Source organism: Harpegnathos saltator, unplaced genomic scaffold, assembly GCF_003227715.2.
Source record: "Harpegnathos saltator strain DR-91 unplaced genomic scaffold, Hsal_v8.6 scaffold53, whole genome shotgun sequence".
Classification (NCBI taxonomy): Eukaryota; Metazoa; Arthropoda; class Insecta; order Hymenoptera; family Formicidae; genus Harpegnathos; species Harpegnathos saltator.
This window is the reverse complement of record NW_020230349.1, coordinates 230390-251755: the sequence shown is the minus strand read 5'-3', so window position 1 is coordinate 251755 and position 21366 is coordinate 230390. Positions and strand designations below refer to the sequence as shown.

Here is a 21366-nt window from a genome sequence, read left to right as displayed (position 1 = left end):
AGATCCGTGTGCGTGCATCCGCGGCGAATCGCCGCGTCGGCGAGAACGTCGGCACCAACAAATCCGCAAAATCGGCCCGTACACGCGCGCACGTGTGTGACACACCTCGACCGTCGACGAGTCGCCTGACTGCGCTAGGAAACAAAATTCAGTATCTCTGACTGAAAACTGTTTTTAGCTGAGGCATTCTTTAATAGCAGCCAAATATCTTGTTTTATATAACAAAATATTTAGCTGTCTCTCAACTGAATATATTTTTCTGCTTTGTTCTCTGGACCAGATATGATTTTGTTCTTAGACTTTATATACAAAAATTAAGCATTTCAGTTATTTTATCCAGAAAAATTACATAATAACGAAATATTATTTTACATAAACTCAATGCCCAATGGATACTGTTTTGTCTCTCTGTGCGCTAAAATTACGATTTTATATATTAAGAAAGAATTATAGTACTTTTAACAAAATTCATATAGTTAAAGCTTTTTGGTTTGCTGTAACAAAAAAGTATTACGTTATACGAATAAATCGCAATCAAACAAGATATTTGTTTGCAGGAACTAAACAGTTTTGTTGGGCACATTTTAACCAAATTATTTTGTTGTTACAACAAAATTTTGGTCCCCGCAACAATACATTTTTCCTAGTGTGGCAGCTCCTCCATCGTGCTGCGACGTCGCGTCCGCTCCTGCTTCTCGACTTCTTCAATCGTCTCGCTCGATGGATCGAAACAATAAAAAAAAAGCTGCGTTGCAACTATTGTGAAACTCATGAATCTCATGATTGGCGCGTGCTTTTGGATTTAACCAAATTTAAGAGCACACGCCAATTAGATTAACGGGTTTTACAACAGCTGTAAAACAGCTCTTTCTGCTGAACGTATGCAATGTGTGCATTTCGTTAGATTTTCGTCCTCTTCTCTCTCCCCCTATCTCTCTCTCTCTCTTTCTCTCTCTCTCTCTCTCTCTCTCTCTCTCTCTCTCTCTCTCTCTCTCCTTCTGTATACTGTCCGCTGATTTGCACAATACACTCGATCGCTCATATCGGGAAAAATCTCGACCGAGTGAGCGGGAGAAATATTCAAAGCTCGCGCGCGCGTCACGAGGACCAAAAGGGTTAAAAGAGTGCAAGCGGACTCGTTGTGTTGTTTGACTCGATGTATTTATACACGAAGGTTATCTACGGGGTTAAGGCCGCGAAACTATACTCCGTGTGATCGGAGGAATATCGTAATAAAGGGCGTAATCGGCTCTTGATGTAAGCTGTGTGTGTCACATCGTAGATAGGAGAGAAAGAGAGGGGGGGAGAGAGAGAGAGAGAGAGAGAGAGAGAGAGAGATCGTGAGTGATCGAACGCGCGATCACACGCCGGCGCGATATCTTTCGCCGGTCGTTTCGTGCTCTCCAAGTCCCTTCCACCAGAATTCCATTCGAAAAGCACGTTGACAGTCGAGTCGCTCGAATGCCAGCGAACTATTCGCTCGTATAGAGTGGATTCTCCGCTCCGAGTCGCCGAGCGAGGACCTTCACCCGAAATTGAAGAATGAGTCTCCGACATACAATACACTGGCTCTCAAGTCGCTTTTGAACATCTTCTCTTGCGCAGTTCGCAAGGCGACCGATGATGGTTCACGGGCGGAGGGGGAGGGGGAGGGAACATGTTTCTGAAAAATTCCCAGAAATTAAGTTCTCTCTCACATCGGACACCAACTTACGCTTCGAACTGCGCATCGGGGGAGAAAGTGTTCAAACCGTTTCCGTGGCCAGTAGTATCGCAGGAATAGATCCGATTTAGGCATTTAATTTGGAATAAAGCAAAAATCCGCTCGAGTGGATTTCCTTCCGCTCGTCTTGCGCTCGACGAGAGAAATTTCGCCCCGAGAAGTTTATAGATTAGCTGAGGAGGACAAGGCCCGGGAAGGTCACGGAGAACCATTAAAAGAACGCTCTATCGATCGATCGCGCACGTTGATGACGAATCGACGCTGGCGCGACTTCGCGCCTCGGTGATAACGACGTTGCTCGCGCGATGCAGCGTGGCGCAAGAGACGAAAAGGTGCGTCGATCTTGCGTCGAGCGACGCAATACGATTCACCGACGCGTACCGGCCGCGACCAGCCAGGTGTGCTCGAGGGGGAAGAGAAAGAGAGTGCGAATTGGGCAGGAAGGAACTGGACATTTTTCCGAAGTTACAGACAAGGCCATCGGAACACATAACCCGCTTCGCCCTCGTCTGGGGCAAATTACGGAAGAACGAGCCCGTCCGTCGTGTTCCACCCCACCAGACAAGACTCGAAGTATCTTCGAGACCAGCGGCTCACCGGTCGGCCTCGGTCGATTTTCCGAAACAGAGCCGCGGAAAATCGGCCGCGACGTGGAGGCGCGCGTGACGTGCGGAAAAAGCCGCTGACTGGCGACAGCCGATTACATAAGCGCGTTCTCGCGATTACTCGCGCTGAGCTTCTGTCTCGGGCTCAGCGAGAGAACGAGCGAGTGTGTAAGAGCGAGAGAGCAAGGCAGAGGAGAGAAAGAGATCACGAGACATGCTCTCGCGAGAGAGGGTCAGGACCCGGACGAGAGCGGAGGTAGAGAGAGAGAGAGAGAGAGAGAGAGAGAGAGAGAGAGAGGGAGGGGAAGAAGAGGGAGAGAAAGAGAGAAGGAGATTGCACGAGGGCAATGATGCGCCGCCGTCAGAGAGCACGAGAGTCCGGGTGGACGCTGGACGGTCCGGAGAGCGGTGCGTGTGCAGAGTGCGTAGTGCGTATGCGGTCGGCTGTTCAGGCCCGCATCAGCCGGAGGATCAATCGGGGATTGATTGCGGAAGAGAGATTAGATTCTTTCCGACGAGAGAACCGACCTCGGCTCTCGGGGCGCTCCTGGTCCTGGTCGGTCGACTTCCAATCAACGATCCTCAGGCTTCGGTAGCTAGTCGGTGGCGATACCGGTCTCCGTCGTCGTCGCCGTCGTCGCGCTCGTTCGAGAGAGAGAGAGAGAGAGAGAGAGAGAGAGAGAGAGAGAGAGAGAGAGAGAGAGAGAGGACGAGTTTCACACATCCCAGGTGAGCGTGACACGAGTCGATCGAACGATCGCGCCGAGGGCGGCTGGTGAAGCAAGGCTGTCGTCGGTCTTCGGCGACTCTCCCGTCGGACTTGAAAGCTCTCCTCCGTCTCTCTGGCGCTTTCTCGAAGCTCGCCACATTTGTGTCACGGCACAGCTGTGACATACCCAGACGCATCAGCGCGGAGCCCGGTTCCGACCGCGACCGCGCACACGTACGCGTGATATTTCGCGAATATTGGTAAAGAGGGTAGGGGGGGGGGAGAGAGCCTGAGAAGCTTCATGTCGTGCTACGGCGTGTGTGCACGCGTGATTCGCTCGTGATAAACGTGCCCTCGTATCGCGGTCTGTCGTAATATATCGCAGTATCGTCCGATTGTCGTACGTCAGATAAGAGTCACCGTTAACGCGTCCGAGCCGGCGATGCCCGACGATGCACGACGGGCGTCAAATACCAACGGGATATCCGTTTCACGGCTGCATTGCTTCGAGAGAAAAAATTGGAATTATTTCCTCGGAGAAACATGCTCGACAAATCTTCGCTTCTCGATCCACCACCTCCTCCGGCGCCGTCGAGTCCCCAGTTGACTCCGGCGTCCCGGAGTGTGAGGCCGTTGGAAGAGGAAGAGAGAGAGAGAGAGAGAGAGAGAGAGGGGCACGTTATCCACGAGGCGGCTTTGCGATTCTGCTTGCAGTGGGATCGAGCACGAGGATGAGGTGTACAGCGAGTGTCAGTTGGCCGGACGCGACAGCGCCGACCTGGTGAAGCCGAAGAGACCATTGCCGGCCTTGGTGCCATCGGACTCGGTCGCGACTCTCTTGGACGACTGTGACGGCGACAAGAAGGACGAGGCGGCGGTTCCAGCGGCGGTCGTTGCGGAACGATCGGCGATCGTAGACGACGACGCGCCGCCGCCGAAGAAGAGCGGCCGAGATCGTCCAAGACCGCTCGCCGTCACAGCCTCGATCTTCCAACGCTCGTCCAACGGCAACGACTGCTGCAAGGACGGCTCGCGGAAGGACCTGGCTCTCCCGAGGCCGGGCCAGGACGAGAAGACCTTCGTCGGCGTGCGAGCTCTCAAGGAGTCCCTCGAGGAGTCGATCAAAGCGTGGAAGGAGAACGACGAGCCGGCAGCGACCGAGCGGCAGGAGGACGACTGCCGACCGTCACTTGCCAGCACACCCTTCATATTCCAGGTGACAATGGTTTGCTCGGCTCCGCAAATCTGCGAACGAATCGTGAGATGTTTGAGAGGAATTATATAGTCTTCATTGGTTTCGGCGAGGAATCGCTTTTGCTGCGCCGACATATTTACCGTTTTTTGAGTGAATTGGAAAATCAATTCACTTTGCATCCAAGTTCAATTTCGAATTGAATTGAATTTCAAGTTCAATCGAAATCTAAACGCACAGATTCGGATCCGACTTGAATTTAAATTTAAACCCAAAGTTCTCAGTTTGAATTTAAATTTAAGTGAATCAGATTTCGATTTTACCGCGATACCGAAATCTGTTGGATGCTGTCAGTCTTGATGTTTAATTACTGCAACAAAAAAAATTGATCCGCGCGTTACGGCTATAGATGTGTCAGCTCTAGCGAGGGTTCCAGTCGATACGCTCTCTGTCCGCCACGTTACACGTGGCAGCAAATCCAATTGATATCTTTCTCGGTAGATTTATCAGACCGGATGTATCGAAGATTCGTCATACGAACGTGCGTGCGCACGGTTCTTCATTCCAGGGTAAGCCGGCGATTGAGCGTGATTCTTTAGATAGTCCCGGACGCAGAGAGCGCCCACAGGCGGTCACGAGGCACCTGTTTGCGCCGCTCGCGCAACAGCAACAGGAGCAGCAGCAGCAGCAGCAGCAGCAGCAGCAACAGCAACAACTGTCCTGTCGACCATCGCCGCAGACGGCCACAGCGAGCATCTTCGCGCCTCGCACCGAGGACATGAACAAGGGCTTCTTGACATTCAGCGAGGATCAGCCGGGTCTCACCAGTACGTGTTTCCTTTAGCGCGCAAGAAAAGAGAAAAAGAAATTAAAATCAAGCCCTTCAAGGCGAAAGCTTCGATAAAAGTTTGGATTGACATTTAGAAGTTAAATAATCCGGAGAAATTGTCACGTTTAGTCACGTTTCTCTTCTGGTGTTGCAGTGTTGAAGGACGAGCCGGAGGACCTGACGCACCTCGCGCCCACACCCGGCGACGTGTGCGTGCCTCTGGAGGATCCGCCTTTCTTATCAGACATGTTGGACGAGTTCATCCTCGGCAACGACAACTACTGCCAGCTGCTGAGCCCCGGCGGAGCCTTGGCACCAGAATTGCGATCAGCCACGGACCTCGGCGAATCCCTCAAGGACACCGACCTGGTGAACATCACCAGGACCAAAATCGGGACTGATCGACTGGCCGACAGTGATCCTTTCATGTACGGTGACTCGCCCGAGAGTCCTTGCGGCATCGACTCAAGCGCCGTGTCGTCGTGCCTCTCCAAGTACCGGCAGGTGAGTGACGAGGATGGTTATTTGTTCCTTGTATCTCGTCCCTATCGATATCCTTGGTGCATCGGCGTGTGATTGATGCGCGACACTTTGTCTCAGAGTCCCGAACGCAGCGTTGACTCACTGGGCAGCCCTACTGGAGGTAGCGGCGGCGACGGGCTCTCCGAGGATGAGATGCTAATGTTGGGCATCAGCGACAGCATAGCGGATGACGAGCTAGCCCTCAGGGCGCCCTACATCCCGATGTCCGATCAAGACGAAGCTCTGGAATTACTCATCAGCGACGAAATGGTCATGTGGGGCTCGTCACAGTCCTCCGACAAAGGATCCTCCAAGTGGTAAATGTGACAACAAGGTTATACACAGAAACACAGAGTTGTTGAGATCTAGTTCTACTTCTAGTTGAAAGATGACTCCGGGAACCTTGACGAAAACGCAATGCTACAGAAAATGCTCCTTTTTTTAATTTTTCCTTACAACAATTGCTTCTACTTGTAACTGAAAGATGCCTCCAGAAGTCTCAGCAGGATATCACAGCAGAAAATGCTTTTCCTTATTTATCTGGGAAAATGATGTCTGCTTGAAGTATCATCTCCAGATACTTCAGCAAAGCACAACATTGCGAAAAAATGTTTCTTCTAATCGTTCCACGCAAATTTTATCTCGACGTTTCTCTGCAAGACGTTTTCGGACGAAACACGAACGCGCCACTTTGTTTCTCCTTGACGAGTGCGCATTTTTCACAAGGTTTCCCTTCCCGACAGGTTGTCTGATGATCGGGAGCAACGCGGCTCCGAGTCGAGCCTGGCGCAGTTGCTGCGGACAGAGCAAGTGACGGCGTCACGGCGGTACAACGACTACGGCGGCGGCCTGGTGAACCCGGCGCAGGTGTTTGGGCAGATACCGCGAAAGAGTAAGCGCTCGAGTCTCTGAGATATCTTCTCTTCCATTGTGACATGTAAAACTTCTATGAATCCGTTTCGCAACGTCACGCACGGCAGTTTGATTGCAGCGTAACGATCATACACGCACACTGTGCGAGGTGTAACAAAGTACGTTAACGGTACCGCGCACGGCTTGCCTTGCCTTTACAGATGCAGCTTTCGAGTCCGGACGGTGGTCCACCAGCCAGGAACGAGCTGACCGTCCTAGCAAGCGCATCCATGCGCCTTGCCCGGACTTGGAGAGTGAGCACAAGCGTCTCAAGTGCGAGGGCTCGCCGTTCGAGCGGCGAGACGTCGTTCTCGGGGTGCGGCCTGAAGATACCGCGCTGACGAGGCAGCAGCAGCTGCAGCTACAACGACCGTCGACGACAGCGGCCCGCAGGAAACAGGGACTCGGGGGCGGCTGCGGCAGTCAGCTGCTGCGTCGTCTGGTCTCACAGACGCCGGGCGTCGCTTCGTTGCGCACTTCCAACGACGTTAATGGCGCGTCATTGTCGTCGTCGTCATTATTATCGTCCTCGTCGTCGTCATCGTCGTTGTCGCCGTCATCGTCGTCGTTATCACCATCCTCGTCATCGTCATCGTCGTCGTCATCGTTGCCGCCAAACGGTGGGATCGGTGGACTGAGTCGCGACTCGCCGGAGCGCATACGCGTCCTCGACGGCATCATCGACTCCTTCGCCGAGTCGGAAGGAGACCGCGGCGGAGGAGGAGGCGGAGGCGGACAACGACGCGGCAATGACGGCCACGGTCGCGACAGAGACGGCGGTCTCAACGGCTTGAACAATATCGACGCTAGTCGGAGGAACCCGACCTGCGGCGTCGGCAGCAGCGTACTAATGAATCTCCTGGTTTCCGGCTGCGACGTGAGTGCGGGATATGTTTGCTTGGTGAAGCCGAAATCGGCGAAGGGCATCGCGAGCATATGAGAACGCCCCCATGGCGTTCTTCGGAACGACGAGAGGCGTTCTCGCCGTGACACTTGGTGCGTTTCACGCTCGTCGGACTTGGGGAGCTTGCAAATCCGGCGGAGAAACAGCGTGATCGCGCGTAGCGTTGTCTCGATTTTTCCGAGGCGACGCCTCTCTCTCTCTCTCTCTCTCTCTCTCTCTTTTGTTGTGCTTCCGCCCGTTCCTTTGAATTTGCGATTTACGCCGGTCGGAAGTCGAAGGTCCAAGAATTCGCGTCCCTGCGACGATTTTGGCTGGGTGTCCCTGTCTGAACGAAATCCGCAGAAGCGATGTTCTCGCGTCGCCTTTATCGGTGGTCTGCGGTTGTTTGGGAGAGGACGTTTGAGACAAAAACAAGGGGGTGGGGGAGAGGGAGGGGGGAGAGAGAGAGAGAGAGAGAGAGAGAGAGAGAGAGAGAGAGAGAGAGAGAGAGAGAGAGTTGGTTACAAATTGCGAGACAAAGAGGAAATACACGAACGGAGCGAGTTAGTATCGCTCGATTGTTTAATCCTAAAACGCACTGTGTTCGATGTTAATCTTAGATAGAGGAGAGACATATATACGCGCGATATAGTTTAGACGTGTTAATTACGCTTTCCTTCATATTGCCTGGAGTAAGATACGAGGCGTTAACGAGTAGCGAAAGAGAGAGCTAGAGAGTGAGAGGGCCGGTGAGTTGCACCACGATATATAAGGGTTCCCCAGGTTGTATGCGTGATCGCGGAGAGATATATGCGGTGTTATTCGGGGCCCGCTGTTGTCGCCGGGCCTCGAAGTCTGGCATTGTAGGGTTAAACGAGCCGTACTTTAGAGCCACGTTGTGTACACTAATGCAAAGTATATGGAATTGTTGATTGAATATTATGGAAAATACATGGAGCATCGAATCACCTGACCAGCTGCGTTTCGTTTCCCTCCCACTGCTGTCATCCCTCAGCATCCCCTTCTGCCGTTACGATGTCGAACCTGTCGTCGAGGATCGTAGTCAATCGTAGTTGAGTGTGTATTTCGCATCGAATCGAGTCATCGTGAGAATCAAAAACCGAGTTCCAAGTCGATGTCTTTCGGATAGAAGAGAAAAGAGAAGGGAATATATACCGTAAATAGATATGAATTGATATCTGATTAAGAATAAAAGAGCGATTGCTCGGAAGAGAAGTACTTCCCGTCTCGCTGTGAAATTTTCCTGTTTGTTTATTTATATTTTTGTTGTAGCTTCGCGGAGAATTTACTTCTCTCCCTCGAAGGCAACACAGGCGGATCTCGAGTCGTCAAATTATTCTCGCTGGATTATTGAAAAGAGATATTTGTAGTTAATGTTTGTTAAATACAACAGTCATAGACACACACATAGACAATAAAACGCATCGCAACGTCTTCGTCCCTTCTATATCCACGAAGAATAGCTACGTCGCGTTTTATATCGCGCTCTCAGAGTTCAAGACGCGCTAATTGTTCTTCATAATCCGCACGAGTTTACCAATTCGTCAATTGCGTCAGATGCGCGGAGTCGCGATAGTCACGCTCGCCCGACGTCCATTCTCAGCGTTTCCCGCCCGGGTCATAAAAGCGCGTCCCCCTCGAGAACCCTCTCCCTCCTCTCCCGCCGAGCATAATAAAAAAAGATTCCTCAAGGAAACGCGTCTGCGATCATCCGCTCTTTTCCTTTCCCGGCGAAACGCAGCGGTGTCTCTCCTCAAGTCGACTCGCGAGAAGAACGAACTCTCACTCTCGACAACAGACCTTCCTGAATTGTGTTTGCGCTTCATTGTATTTATTTATTTTCTCTTACTTTCATTACCTGTAGAGCGATCTGACTCGACCTGAGGTTTCATTTGGAGCGTACAGTGAACGTTAAGCACGCTTTTCTAATTTCAAGGTTCGATTTTCCCACATGAACTTGTCACGTTGTCTCACAGCTGGAGGAATCGGGGAAACATGTTTAGCGTCCGCTGTATGCCCGGAATACGACTCCAGGTCTGTCATGGAAGAACGAGTGTCGCCACTCTGACGATTTTCTCTTCATTTTTACCCCAGGACGGCCTGATGGACTCTCGCAATGTGCCGACGTGCCTGTTATCGAGGAACTTGTCATCCCCGTTGTCCGTCAACGTGGACAATCAGACGGTGCCGCAGTGCGCGGACGTGAACAGCGTCATATCTCTGGACCAGCTCAGTCCGGACACCAGGAGACACCTGAGCGGGCCTTTCACCGGCGGTGGCGGAGGCAGCAACTTGGTCTCGCCGACGAGGTGCGCGATGCCGTTCGAAGGCTTCGACTACGACGTAGGCGAGTCCGCCGCGTGCCTACTGCAAGTGGGTCCGGATCTGCTCGGCGGCCTGTTGGACCGGAACACGGTGTGAACGAGCGCGCGTAAAATTGTGACATTGTTGTGAGTGCATCGGCCGATCGGAGGAATCGGAAATGGACGAAAACCGCGGGTGCGTTCAGCCTGCGCGGAATAATGCTTGGTTGATGAACGAGTCGATTTTCCAGCGAGATATGAATGATTCAGAAATTCCGACTTCCGGAATTACCAAGCTTCTGGTTTTCATTCGAACTCGGAATTCTGGTACTATCGATCGGAAACTTGAATCGTTCATATCTTACTCGAAAGTTGCTTTCCTTTGTGTGCTGTAACGAACCGAATGCTGTCAAGACTTGATTAGGCGAGACTGATCAAGACGCGGTCTTGGAGGGAATGAGCGACTGCCGATTACAGATTAGAAATAGCGCCGTTGATCGCGGCTACCTGGTCGCGGTCACCGGGTATAAAAATATTCGGTTAGTCCGAAAGGCTCGTCGCGTTTGTCGAATAGAATGGAAAGCGGAATTATTCAGTTTGATAATTTGATGCTTGAGTTGTTCAATTCGAATTTGAATCGAATTATTCGATTTCATAAATTTTAACGAATAACGTGAGCAACCTCGATCCGAAAATATATAGTTTATGTCACGTATATGATAGATTTTCAGTGCTGACAGTGAGTATCGGAACGCAGCCTCTGTATCTCTTCAGACGTCTAGCGGGAACTTGTTGTTTTCCTCTAAATCTTCCCTAGAATTTCTCTTTCATTTTCCACAAACTTCCTAGAAGGGAATTGAGTAGAAAAACGACGAATTTTTCGCATCGAAGGTATTGGTATCTCACAGTGACAGCGCCAACTAGGACTTCGATCTTGATGCTCTTTCTCCCGATCAGTCGTGATCCGATTTTGAACGATTCAATTTTCGATGGGCGAATACTCTCGGAGTTGCGGTCTATATCTCCGTCGCTTCGGTTAAGTCGAGATGATTGGAATTATTTTCGGCAAAATGCTTTCGTGCTCGTGACACACTCGATTCTTCTGTTTTGTTTGTCATCGATGAAAGGTAGCTGAGAATTACTGCCGTTGTTGATTCGCCAAGTATCGATTACAATTATTTGAGACGACCTGGAGTTCGCGCGGGGGAGGACGGCTGTGGGGAAACTTTGCCCGCTTCCGATCGTCGATGCGTTTACAATTTAATGGCGCGACATGCTCGCTACGTATATAATCCAACAACAACAACAACAACAAGTCACAACAAGAGACAACAAGTCGCGATCAGGTGTTCAAGGGAACGTCCGATGGACGCGAAACGTGACGGGGGCCGAGGCACTCGAGTCTAGATTTGATATTTTTGGAGCGATCTTTTTGTCGGTGATTCCTTTTCAAACGGCGACTCGACTCGCGTCACCCGGAACGTCTCATCGGACCGACGCTTTTTACATTCTTCTCCTTCGACGAAATTCGTGAGCGCTGCGGAAGAAGCGAACGCTCGCCGAGTGTGCCAATGCATTTCCGCGCGATTAACTTTCGAGGCGGACCGATGTGCGAACAATAATCTGCGTGTTCGGGCGGGCCGCCCGTGTGTTCGGCGACGCGTATGATGTTTACTTGTGAGAATGAAAATCATATCTTTTTGTAATTAAAGGCTGTACCATTTTTAAGACTAATCTTGACGAGAGCGGGAGAAAATTCTCCTGGGTTTTCTTTTTGTTCGATGCACGAAGCTTCTCCGTCTTCTGTTTTATTAGCATGATTGTTACTACGGTTTCAAAATATCTAGACATAATAATGTGTGCATAATTGCCAGAAGAAGTGTATAGTAATTGGGATAATGTGTAATAAACGATCGAACCTTATAATGTGCTCAAAGTTTCGCGGAAATTCGTGATTAAAAAGTTCATGTTAATTTGGCAAAAAATTTATAGGAAGAAAGAAAATGGATTCTCTCCTTAGACGAGTGCATGTGTGTGTGTGTGTGTGTGTGTGTGTGTGAGATAATGCGTGATCATTTGCACAATCCTTTTTGACAAAGAGTTGGAAATGTTATGGCCTTTACAGCGGCCCGGCCTGTCTCTTCTAAAATCGAGCTGTATATAAACGAATGCATTTATGCGCGTTCGCGCGTAAGTTTGCGTATATACATATATATACATTAGTTCATCTAATAATAACAAAAGATGTTAAATTGCGAGCGAGGTAAAAGAAGATGAAACGATTGGCTTCGTAAACGAATGGTAACCGACAGACTACTCACCGCTTCGAGATTCGCAGAGTGAAGAGAAACAGAAAGGAAAGAGTAGCGAAGCAACAAAAAGCAGCAAAGAACGATATACACACACGCGCGTTTTTTGTTTATTCCGATTTTAGTCAGCGGAGATGATCAGTTAGAAACGAAAGATGATGAATTTTCATTCAAGTATCGGTTATGCGAGTTTCTCCATTTCATTTCTTTCAGGATGTCGACAGAGCAAGTCGATGAGACAAGTCGCGGTGATGCTACCTTAGCGCGGCACCGCTGATCAGAGACGACAATGTCTTTGTCGCTGCCGTGAACGTCGTCGTCGTTGCTGATTGTTGTTACTGTTGTTATAGTTTCTATTAAGCTCCAGCCCGGCGCTCACCGACCGTCGCGGCACGATCGGTACTGGGTGCATACAATTTAATTAATACTGTGTAATTAGTGCTATGTTTACTGCTACAATTATTACCGACATATGACACATAAATAAGAAAAAAAAATATATATATATATATTATATAAATATATATATATAATCATTCTGAAGATTTTATTATTTTAATATTTTATTATATCGTTAATTTTTAATTGCATTGTGTAACAGTGTTGAATAGGTCGCGTATTATTACTGGTATGACATGGATATGATAAAGAATAAATGATGTTTCTAAAATCCGTCTCCGTTGTGATTACTTTGTAATCTTGGAAACCTTAAAGAAAAAGAAAAACCTCCGCCCAACTGCGCTGTGAGTATTCTCTTGGCAGTACGTTTCTAAATTTATATGTGATTTATATCCCATATAAAAAGTCCAAATTTGAAAATTATCTTGAGTATAAATCGTCTCGTTATCATTTCTGTCGAAAATTATATTTTGCTTCTATTTTGTGTAGCGTAAAAGTGCGTCCGACTACTTTATGGGTAGTATTTCGAAAGATAATTTCTCATTTTCGACCTCGGTTTTCGGTAAAGATAGTGGCGGCTAGTAGCGGAGACTTCGGAACTAATCAAAATAATGGATTTACTGCAATTCTGCGAACGCGATTTTATCTAAACCTTTCCGACTGGGACCCGTTGTTGTAACCCGAAAAGCTGCGACACTTCTTCCAATTACCCATCTGAGCGCGCGTTCATTCGTCTGACTTCTGTAATTAATAACTCGATAATTATTGCGCATCTTGCAAAATGGTATTGGACTTTTATATTTATTTGAAACCAATCTACCCTCACACTTCGCCTTGGCAGTTAATTACGGGGCACCCAGACATATTTAATGTAATCATAATGTAATCATATTATGTTAATATATTAAAATATTTTATTGAGTGATGCGTATATTTTGTCATAACGTCTTTTATAACTATGTAATACCAGTGTATGTGTATGTTCGTTAAAATATAAATAATGTTGAATTTTATAATGATTATTAGTATCGCACAATGTTTAGTTTGGACTTAATATGTTAATGTATTCGAAGATTTAATATTTAATACTTATTTTTCCTGCTTCCCCTCCGCTCTTTTTAGACCTCTGGGCAATGTCTGGCATAGAGATGGCAACTGTGGTTGTAGCACGGACATAAACCGCCTTAAAGTGAATGTAGCATGGACTTCCACCACATGCAGATTTTACCATCGAGACCTGAAAGTGGATATAGCATCGTAGTTGCCCTCACAAAATGGATGCAGATGGCGTCCTTTCCCAGTCGGACGGAAAGTCGGTGTCGCAGAAAATGCCGTGTTGGCCGCTCTCAGGTTTCTCTCTGGTTTGTCTTCACCCGCTCTATGTCTTCACGAGTTTTGCAATAATTGTTTTGGGATTCCCTGTATATAAGGTGTTGCCAAACCAGAGAGGAACGTGAGAGCGGCCAACACGGTGTTTTCGACGACTCCGATTTTCCGCATTGGGAAAGGACGTCATCTGTATCCATTTTGAGAGGGGAACTACGATGCTACATCCACTTTCAGGTTTCGGCGGTAAAACCTGTATGTGCTGGCAGTCCGTGCTACATCCATTTTTAGGCGGTTTATGTCCGTGCTACAACCATAATAGCGTACTTGACAAGCACAGTCTCGCACATTGTTACGCGTTTATAACATGAATTAACATGTTAACATGTGCAAAAAAAAAAGAATTGACATTGTGTATGATTAATATCATGAAGATCATACGAAGTGTCCGGTAATTAGCTGCCAACCCGAAGTGTGAGGGTAGATTGGGTTGAGACAAACATAAAAGTTCCATACCATTTTGCGAGATTCGCAATAATTATCGAGTTATTAATGACAGAAATCTGAGGAATAAAAGCGCGCCGACATAGATGATTCGAAAAGCGTTGCAGCTGCTCGGGGCAGCGATCATGAATCTCTTCCCTAGCGTGAACTAATAAAAAGTGAAAGACTTCTGTGAATCAGTGAAAAATGAAAAATTTTATATGAATTAGTGAAAATCGAAACATTTTACACGACAATTGAGTCGTTCAACATGGCAGTTGCGCGTTCTGGATAATTCAATGAATACCAGCTACAAAAAATGTCCATAACATAAAGTTTTACAAGTAAAATTTATCATTATTTATTAGAACACTGAGTTATATGGTTATTTCGCTTGTTATTGTAACAAATTAATTATTATAACAACGCAATAAAAGATATTTGATACAAAAAATCTTGGCGCGGCTGCACCAAAAACTATATCGAACTAAAACTTGTTTAATACATATATGACAGCATTTTTATTATAATATATTCTATAATGCAGGTTTATAATTTATTTATTATAATACTGTATAAACTTAAATAAAACATTATACCGTATATGTATAAGGAGAATTTACAAGACCATTTTATTATAATAAAAATGCTGTCATCTGTGTATTAATCAAGTTTTAGTTCGATATAGTTTTTTAAAGTCAAATTAGATATCATTGACATTTCGTCAATTATAATAAGAATAATATCTTTGAATAAAAAAATATCAAAGTATGTAGAATATATACACATTCGATATGTATATTCTATAGTGAAGGTTTATAATTTATTATAATACTATATAAACTTAAATAAAACATTACACCGTATATGTATAGAGAGAATTTACAAGTACATTTTATTATAATTGTATTGTGTGGATAGTAAAGTGTGCGGCGTGGTAAAGCACGAATAAGGTCGCTTGCTTGTCTTTCCTGTCGCCACACACCGGTAATAGTTGCTTGCTGTATTATCTTGCGCGTAGCTATAGCAGTCGGTATGTATTATCATCGCTCTTCAATTACCTCCGGGTCCCTTGGGGTTCCCTTGGTCATTACGAGAATTTACCCAGTGTTGACAGTCTTTGGCCGGTATTTATAGTCGGATCTTATATTTAAGATCGTCTTAAGTTTATCTTCAGATGCTGTACAAATCATTTCGTTGGCTGTGGTGTGTATCTGAAAGTGAACTTAAGACAGTCTTAAATATAAGACCTGACTATGAATACCGGCCTTTATTATTATCTCGTCGCGGTGGTAAAGCCCCTTGCACAATACCAGGCAACAGGTAATAAGAATAAAAATAGACCAATCACAATAGATTATTCTTGTAATAGTCGATTGTGATTCGTCTATTTTTATTCTTGTTGCTTGTTGCCTGGCATTGTGCGAGGAGCCGTATTCAGAAATCGAGCTCGTAGGATATGTCAACGATTAGTCAGACGTTTCTTTAGTCTATTCAAAAACGTAAGCAGACTTCAGCGAGAGCTGTAACTTTGGAAAGAATAATAATACCGAGGTCATTCATGAAGCATTTTACAGCGTGAAATTCCTAATTTTTAAGCATATTAAATTCATAACGTTACTTTCATTTTTCTTTTGAGGTAAATTGCGGCTACATTCAGGGAGGTGCTATTTAGCGGTAAAAGCGTGCTCTGTCCTTGTTCAACTTGCAATAAGTAACAAAGATAGAGCACGCTCATAACGTGCTCGTTACTTGGCGAACGCAGCCTGAGTTAAATGAGAAATGGCGGTCACTTTTGATTTTCATCAATCTTTTATCTCTTCCAGTTGAACTTTTACATTGAAATATTATTTACATCGATAGTATAATAGGTAAATTTTGAAGAGGAAACTCTAAGCTTCCTATTAATTTATTATACCGAATGTTATACCGATTCGTTTTCTTTCTATAAGTAATCAAACTGAAAGGACGCTTTCTGCTTCAACGTTGAATAACTCGGAAAAGTCTCGCCGTAACGTGTGGAAATGTAAATTATAAAAGAATGTCCACGCTTTTATACGATGTATATATTTTATTTATTCATGATTGCTTCTTCATGCAATAAACCTTTACAAATTCGATGGAATATTTTGGAATCCGACAGATCTTGATTTACCGTAGTGATTTGCGTGGTGCCGTCAAAACTCGGTAAATGTTATACTCAACATTGTATCTGAAAATTAGAAATTTTAAGCTGTAAAATAATTCTGGGACTATCTCATGTTCCGCAAAGTTGTATTCCATTGATATTCCTCTACTTCTCATAGTTGAGGATAGCGATATTTCAATTTTTGCGCACAGCGCATATTTTCACACATGTTCCACCGTAAAAAATTTAACAGTGGAATGTAATAACATTTATTGGAAAAAATTATTATCGCAAAGATTACTCAAATGAATCGGATACATCGACAAAAGAATCGATCCTGCAAGAAAAATTGAATCGAACATCGATACATTCGGTCGAGCATCACCCATCCCCAATTGTTTCCAATTCACGCAGTATCATCGATAACCAAAACCGGTGCTGAGAGACGTGCTGGTTAGGTTAGGTTAAGTTAGGTGAAGAGTCATTAGCCCGGATTTCGCGCGGTTTGTCGCGATAGTTCGGTGAGCGTAAGAAATTGGTTGAATATCGGCTCTTCGTCCCTCTGTCATGGATGAGTTGATGCAACATTTGGGAAAGATACGGATACCACGATCCGGTGACAAGATATACAAGGACGAATGTGTTTACTCCTTTGACACCCCGGTAAGAAAGACCTTTGTCCTTTATGTTCAGCGATCTTTCCGACGAAATCGCATGCGAACGTTACAAGCGAAACATTTCTATTCAAGGACACACCAACGGGTCTCTATATTAGTCTTAGTACCTTTGTGGGTTTAGGCCAGGACCATGTCCTACGATATCATCAGCAGACTGGTAATCCTGTCTTCCTTCACCTAAAACGTACAAGGAAAGAGGTAATTTCGATTCATTGAGCTTCAAACAAGCAACAAGTTTCGATGAAAAAAGAATAGATTGAAGAACTGTTGGATCAACAAATTTTGTAGATTCCATCTGCGCAGCAAGGAGATGGTCCTGAGAAGAAGATCACTAGGCTTGCCATTGGAACAGCTGGTGGATTTACACCCGACCAACAGAAGTATACTTATCATGAGACTTATGAGATAGTCATTCTACCAAATTTTATAACTATCCCATACCCATCCGATGATTTACCTGAACAGGTAAGATTTATGTAAAATTGATAACTTTAGTAACTGAATATTACATAATATATATATAATATTACACGATATCATATAATGTTATATGTGATACTATATCTTCTGATATTGTATATGTTATTAGTATTTAAAATATGTGAAACTCTTGACAGTTGGAACTTGCAGTCAAAGCTATATTAGAAGCAGAATCTGCAATCAAGTTGGCAGAGGTAGAAGCCTTAGCTGGTACATGGGACGGTGAGATCAAAGCAGTTTCAAAGTAAGTTTTTTGAAGAATCAAGTTGCCATACAGTATACAGTGGAATTAATCATACAATGCTTTTTTATATGTACCTTACCGGTCACAGTAGTTATATTTGATCCACTAGATATTTCAGTAAAACTTGTCTCTCAAGGATGTCAATCTTGTTGGGCTTTACAGGCACGCCGCGAACTTGAAGCAGCTAGACAACGGGAAGAAAATCCCACCGAGCGGCTGGAAGTGCGAGAAATGCGAGCTCACGCAGAATCTTTGGCTCAACTTAACCGACGGAAGCGTGCTCTGCGGCCGCAAGTTCTTTGACGGAACTGGCGGCAACGATCACGCGGTGGAGCACTACCGGGCGACCGGCTATCCTCTGGCCGTGAAGCTGGGCACGATTACGAAGGAAGGCAAGGGCGATGTGTTCTCGTACGACGAGGACGACATGGTGGAAGACCCGAACTTGGCGGTGCATCTGTCGCACTGGGGCATTAACGTGGCTCAGATGGAGAAGACGGACAAATCGATGATTGAGTTGGAACTCGACCTGAATCAAAAATTTGGCGAGTGGGTCGCTCTTCAAGAAGCAGCCAGCAAGCTGACGCCAGTGTATGGCTCTGGGTACACCGGTCTGGCGAATCTCGGAAACTCCTGTTACCTGAACAGCGTCATGCAAATGCTGTTCATCGTCCCCGATTTTATCAAGAGGTATCCAAATCATTTGGTTTATGCGATTTTCAGATTTTTGCGCATGATTCTCTACTGGAGTCCCTGAGTCGATCAGTGGTCCCTCTCGTGGTCAAGAGGTATCAGCGCCGACGCATCCTACGATCGCTGATTATAAAACGATGATTTGCAGATTCGTAGACGGAGCGCCGAAGATATTCGACCAGATTTACAACGACCCTGCAAACGACTTCAACATTCAAATGTGAGTCGCGATCAATGATCCTCTATAATGCGAATATCGCTCGAGAACGAAGAATATAAACTGGGAAATTGCCGTTTACACAGGGCGAAACTGGGCACCGGCCTGCTCTCCGGCAAGTACTCGGAAGAGCCGAGCAAATCCGGCAGTACGGAGAACGACGACTCGCGGCAAGGTATTCCCCCGCGGATGTTTAAGATTCTGGTAGGTCGCGGCCACGCCGGCTTCTCCTCGAATCGGCAACAGGACGCGCAGGAATTCCTCCTCCACTTAATTAACATACTCGATGTAATTATATTTCGCTGAACGATCGTTCGCTCTGCCCGCGTGCGATCGAAACCTATTTAATAAGCACCCGCCCGCCTCGGATTCTAATGTCAGGAAATTGATTGAATAGCGTCACAGTCGGCACCAGGTAAACCCCATGGAATGTTTTAAATTTAGAGTGGAGGAAAGATATCAGTGTGACAAATCGAAGAAGGTCAAATACACCTACCGGCCAGAATACATTCTGCCACTGCCGATACCGTTGGAGGCCGCGGTGAATAAGGTGTGTACAATTAGAACGTAATCGAATTACCTTTGAGAGCAATCGTCACTGTCACCGAGAGCCAATCGAGCGATCATCATCTTGCGTAGGACGAAGTGGCCGCTTACGAGAACTTGAAGAAAGAAGCCGAAGCGAAGGGCCAGAAGCTGGACTCCAACGCTCTCGTGAGACCGCGCTTAAAGCTGTCCTCGTGCCTGGAGACGTTCATTCGTTCGGAAACCGTGGAGCAGTTTTACAGCTCAGCGTTGAACGGCAGGACGATGGCGCACAAGTAAGCGTTACATATTCGCTTATAGTTTCAACATCAATTATTCATCGCTGTTTTGTCTATCATCCTCATTGTCATTCCCATATTATTATTATGATCTTTATTATCATTCGCATCTGATTATCATTAATATTATTGTTCGTCGTTGAAACGTCGTTAATATTATTGCTGCTTGTATTATTCATTATAATATGTCTACGCGTTCCAACTTCACTTCGCAGCATTATTAACGGCTGATTGAGCGGCTCAGACGCCGCTAATACTACACTCTCGATTTTTCCTTAGAACCACAAGACTGGACAGCTTCCCGGATTATTTGCTGATTCATCTGAGGAAATATACGGTACAAGAGGATTGGACGCCCATCAAACTGGACGTGGCGGTGGAGATGCCGGACACGTTGGACCTAAGCTTCTTGCGCGGCACCGGCTTGCAACCCGGTGAGGAATTGCTGCCGGAGACCACCGGCGCGGAACCACCGCCTCCCGTCTACGACATGGACATTCTTAACGAGTTGATGGACATGGGTTTCCCGCCGGAAGCGTGCAAGCGGGCGCTGTATTTCACGGAAAACCGAGGTCTGACGGACGCGACCAATTGGGTGATGCATCACATCGCGGATCCCGACATCGATGAACCGTTTGTGCCGCCGGGAGTCGACGTTAATCCAGGTGAGATTTCTTCTTGCTTCTTGTCCTGTTGATCTAAAAATTCATCCTCTCCGGGAAACCGGGATCTTGATTATCTACTGATTTCATCTAATTTATTATTCGTTCACCTTATTTCAGCCGGCAAATCCAGCTTTGTAGCAGACGAAGAGGCCATAACGATGGTAATGGGCATGGGCTTCACGATAGACCAGGCGACGAAAGCGCTCAAGGCGACCGATAACAATGTGGAGCGCGCGATCGAGTGGATTTTCAGCCACCAAGTCGAGCTCGACACTCAGAAATCGGGAAGTTGTGATACGCAAGCAAAGGAAGTTTTCAGAGACGGGAGTCCTCGTAAGTCGTACACGAGATCGTATAACGTACGAATTATCGCCACAGGCTTGGTGCACAACGTATTCGTGTTTCAGGATACAAACTGGTGGGTTTCATATCTCACATGGGCACGTCAACGATGGTAGGCCATTACGTTTGTCACTTGCTGAAGGAGAATCGATGGGTGATATATAATGACGACAAGGTGTGACGATTGTATTTCGTTGATAATCCCGTAGTGTTTGAACTCAGCCGACTTTTCTCACGCATTTTTCTTTGTCATTCTTCAGGTCGCCTTGTCGGAAAACCCGCCGAAAGAATTGGGGTACCTGTACTTGTACCAACGGATCGATTAGTGTAACACTGCTATTTTGTATAAAGATATATTGTATTGCTTTTAAAAGCTTCTACGGGCGCTCGCCGCGGCCAGGTTGGCCGATAAAGAGACGTAAGAGGCGAGAGGTGACACGCTGCAAATTCTTACGTGCCATTTCTAAATAAAAAGATATTTGTATGAAAGAATACATTGAGTTGTTAGAGTATATTTATAAAATGCTCCGAATACTGTGCTTCTTCCCTGATCATCATTCGACAACCGCAAAGTGACTGTAATATGAGACCTAGTCGTGCGCATGCGCGATCATCCCATGCGACCAACCTCATTAAAATTATTTTATCAACTGTTTATCGATTTTTAAGGGAGAAGCATAGTATTCAGAACATCTTGCAAGTATGTTCTAGCGATTTCAAGTATCCTTTCATAGACTTTTTTTTTGGAAATAATACGCAAGAGCTTTGAACATACGTTTTCTCGCTTCTGACGTCATCAATCAAAAATTCTGCGACGAGGGAGACCAGGAGCTTTAACAATAAAAAGGAATGCGAGACAAATCGAAACGACTGTATTAAT

General features: G+C 46.2%; 2 protein-coding genes across 4 annotated transcripts in view; both read left to right on the top strand.

The window, feature by feature from the left end:
• The window catches only part of sima (HIF-1 transcription factor component sima), a 43272-nt gene extending 30594 nt beyond the window's left edge, over window positions 1–12678 (top strand). For all 3 annotated transcript variants that reach the window (XM_025303117.1, XM_025303118.1, XM_011154378.3), the window contains exons 8-14: window positions 3752–4253; window positions 4798–5056; window positions 5213–5562; window positions 5659–5897; window positions 6324–6472; window positions 6654–7369; window positions 9491–12678. In XM_025303117.1, coding sequence (XP_025158902.1) covers window positions 3752–4253; window positions 4798–5056; window positions 5213–5562; window positions 5659–5897; window positions 6324–6472; window positions 6654–7369; window positions 9491–9817 — 2542 coding nt within the window. In that variant the 3' untranslated portion in view covers window positions 9818–12678. The remainder of the gene's footprint in view (window positions 1–3751; window positions 4254–4797; window positions 5057–5212; window positions 5563–5658; window positions 5898–6323; window positions 6473–6653; window positions 7370–9490) is intronic.
• Window positions 12679–16756: 4078 nt separating this feature from the next.
• Usp5 (ubiquitin specific protease 5) lies at window positions 16757–21353 on the top strand. The gene is made up of 13 exons (XM_011154240.3): window positions 16757–17007; window positions 17094–17219; window positions 17310–17486; window positions 17639–17745; window positions 17908–18435; window positions 18587–18658; window positions 18742–18943; window positions 19053–19205; window positions 19295–19476; window positions 19759–20144; window positions 20262–20477; window positions 20552–20661; window positions 20747–21353. Exons 1-13 carry the CDS (start codon window positions 16912–16914, stop codon window positions 20810–20812), a joined length of 2421 nt encoding a protein of 806 aa, XP_011152542.1. The 5' UTR covers window positions 16757–16911; the 3' UTR covers window positions 20813–21353.
• Window positions 21354–21366: the final 13 nt, after the last annotated feature.

Bases quoted from the DNA above. Each gene is read 5' to 3' on its own strand.
- Usp5 (XM_011154240.3), top strand. From the start codon at position 16,912: ATGGATGAGTTGATGCAACATTTGGGAAAGATACGGATACCACGATCC. The intron at 19,206-19,294 runs GTGTGTACAATT...CATCTTGCGTAG, and splicing joins TGGAGGCCGCGGTGAATAAG to GACGAAGTGGCCGCTTACGA. The intron at 20,662-20,746 runs GTGTGACGATTG...GTCATTCTTCAG, and splicing joins TGATATATAATGACGACAAG to GTCGCCTTGTCGGAAAACCC.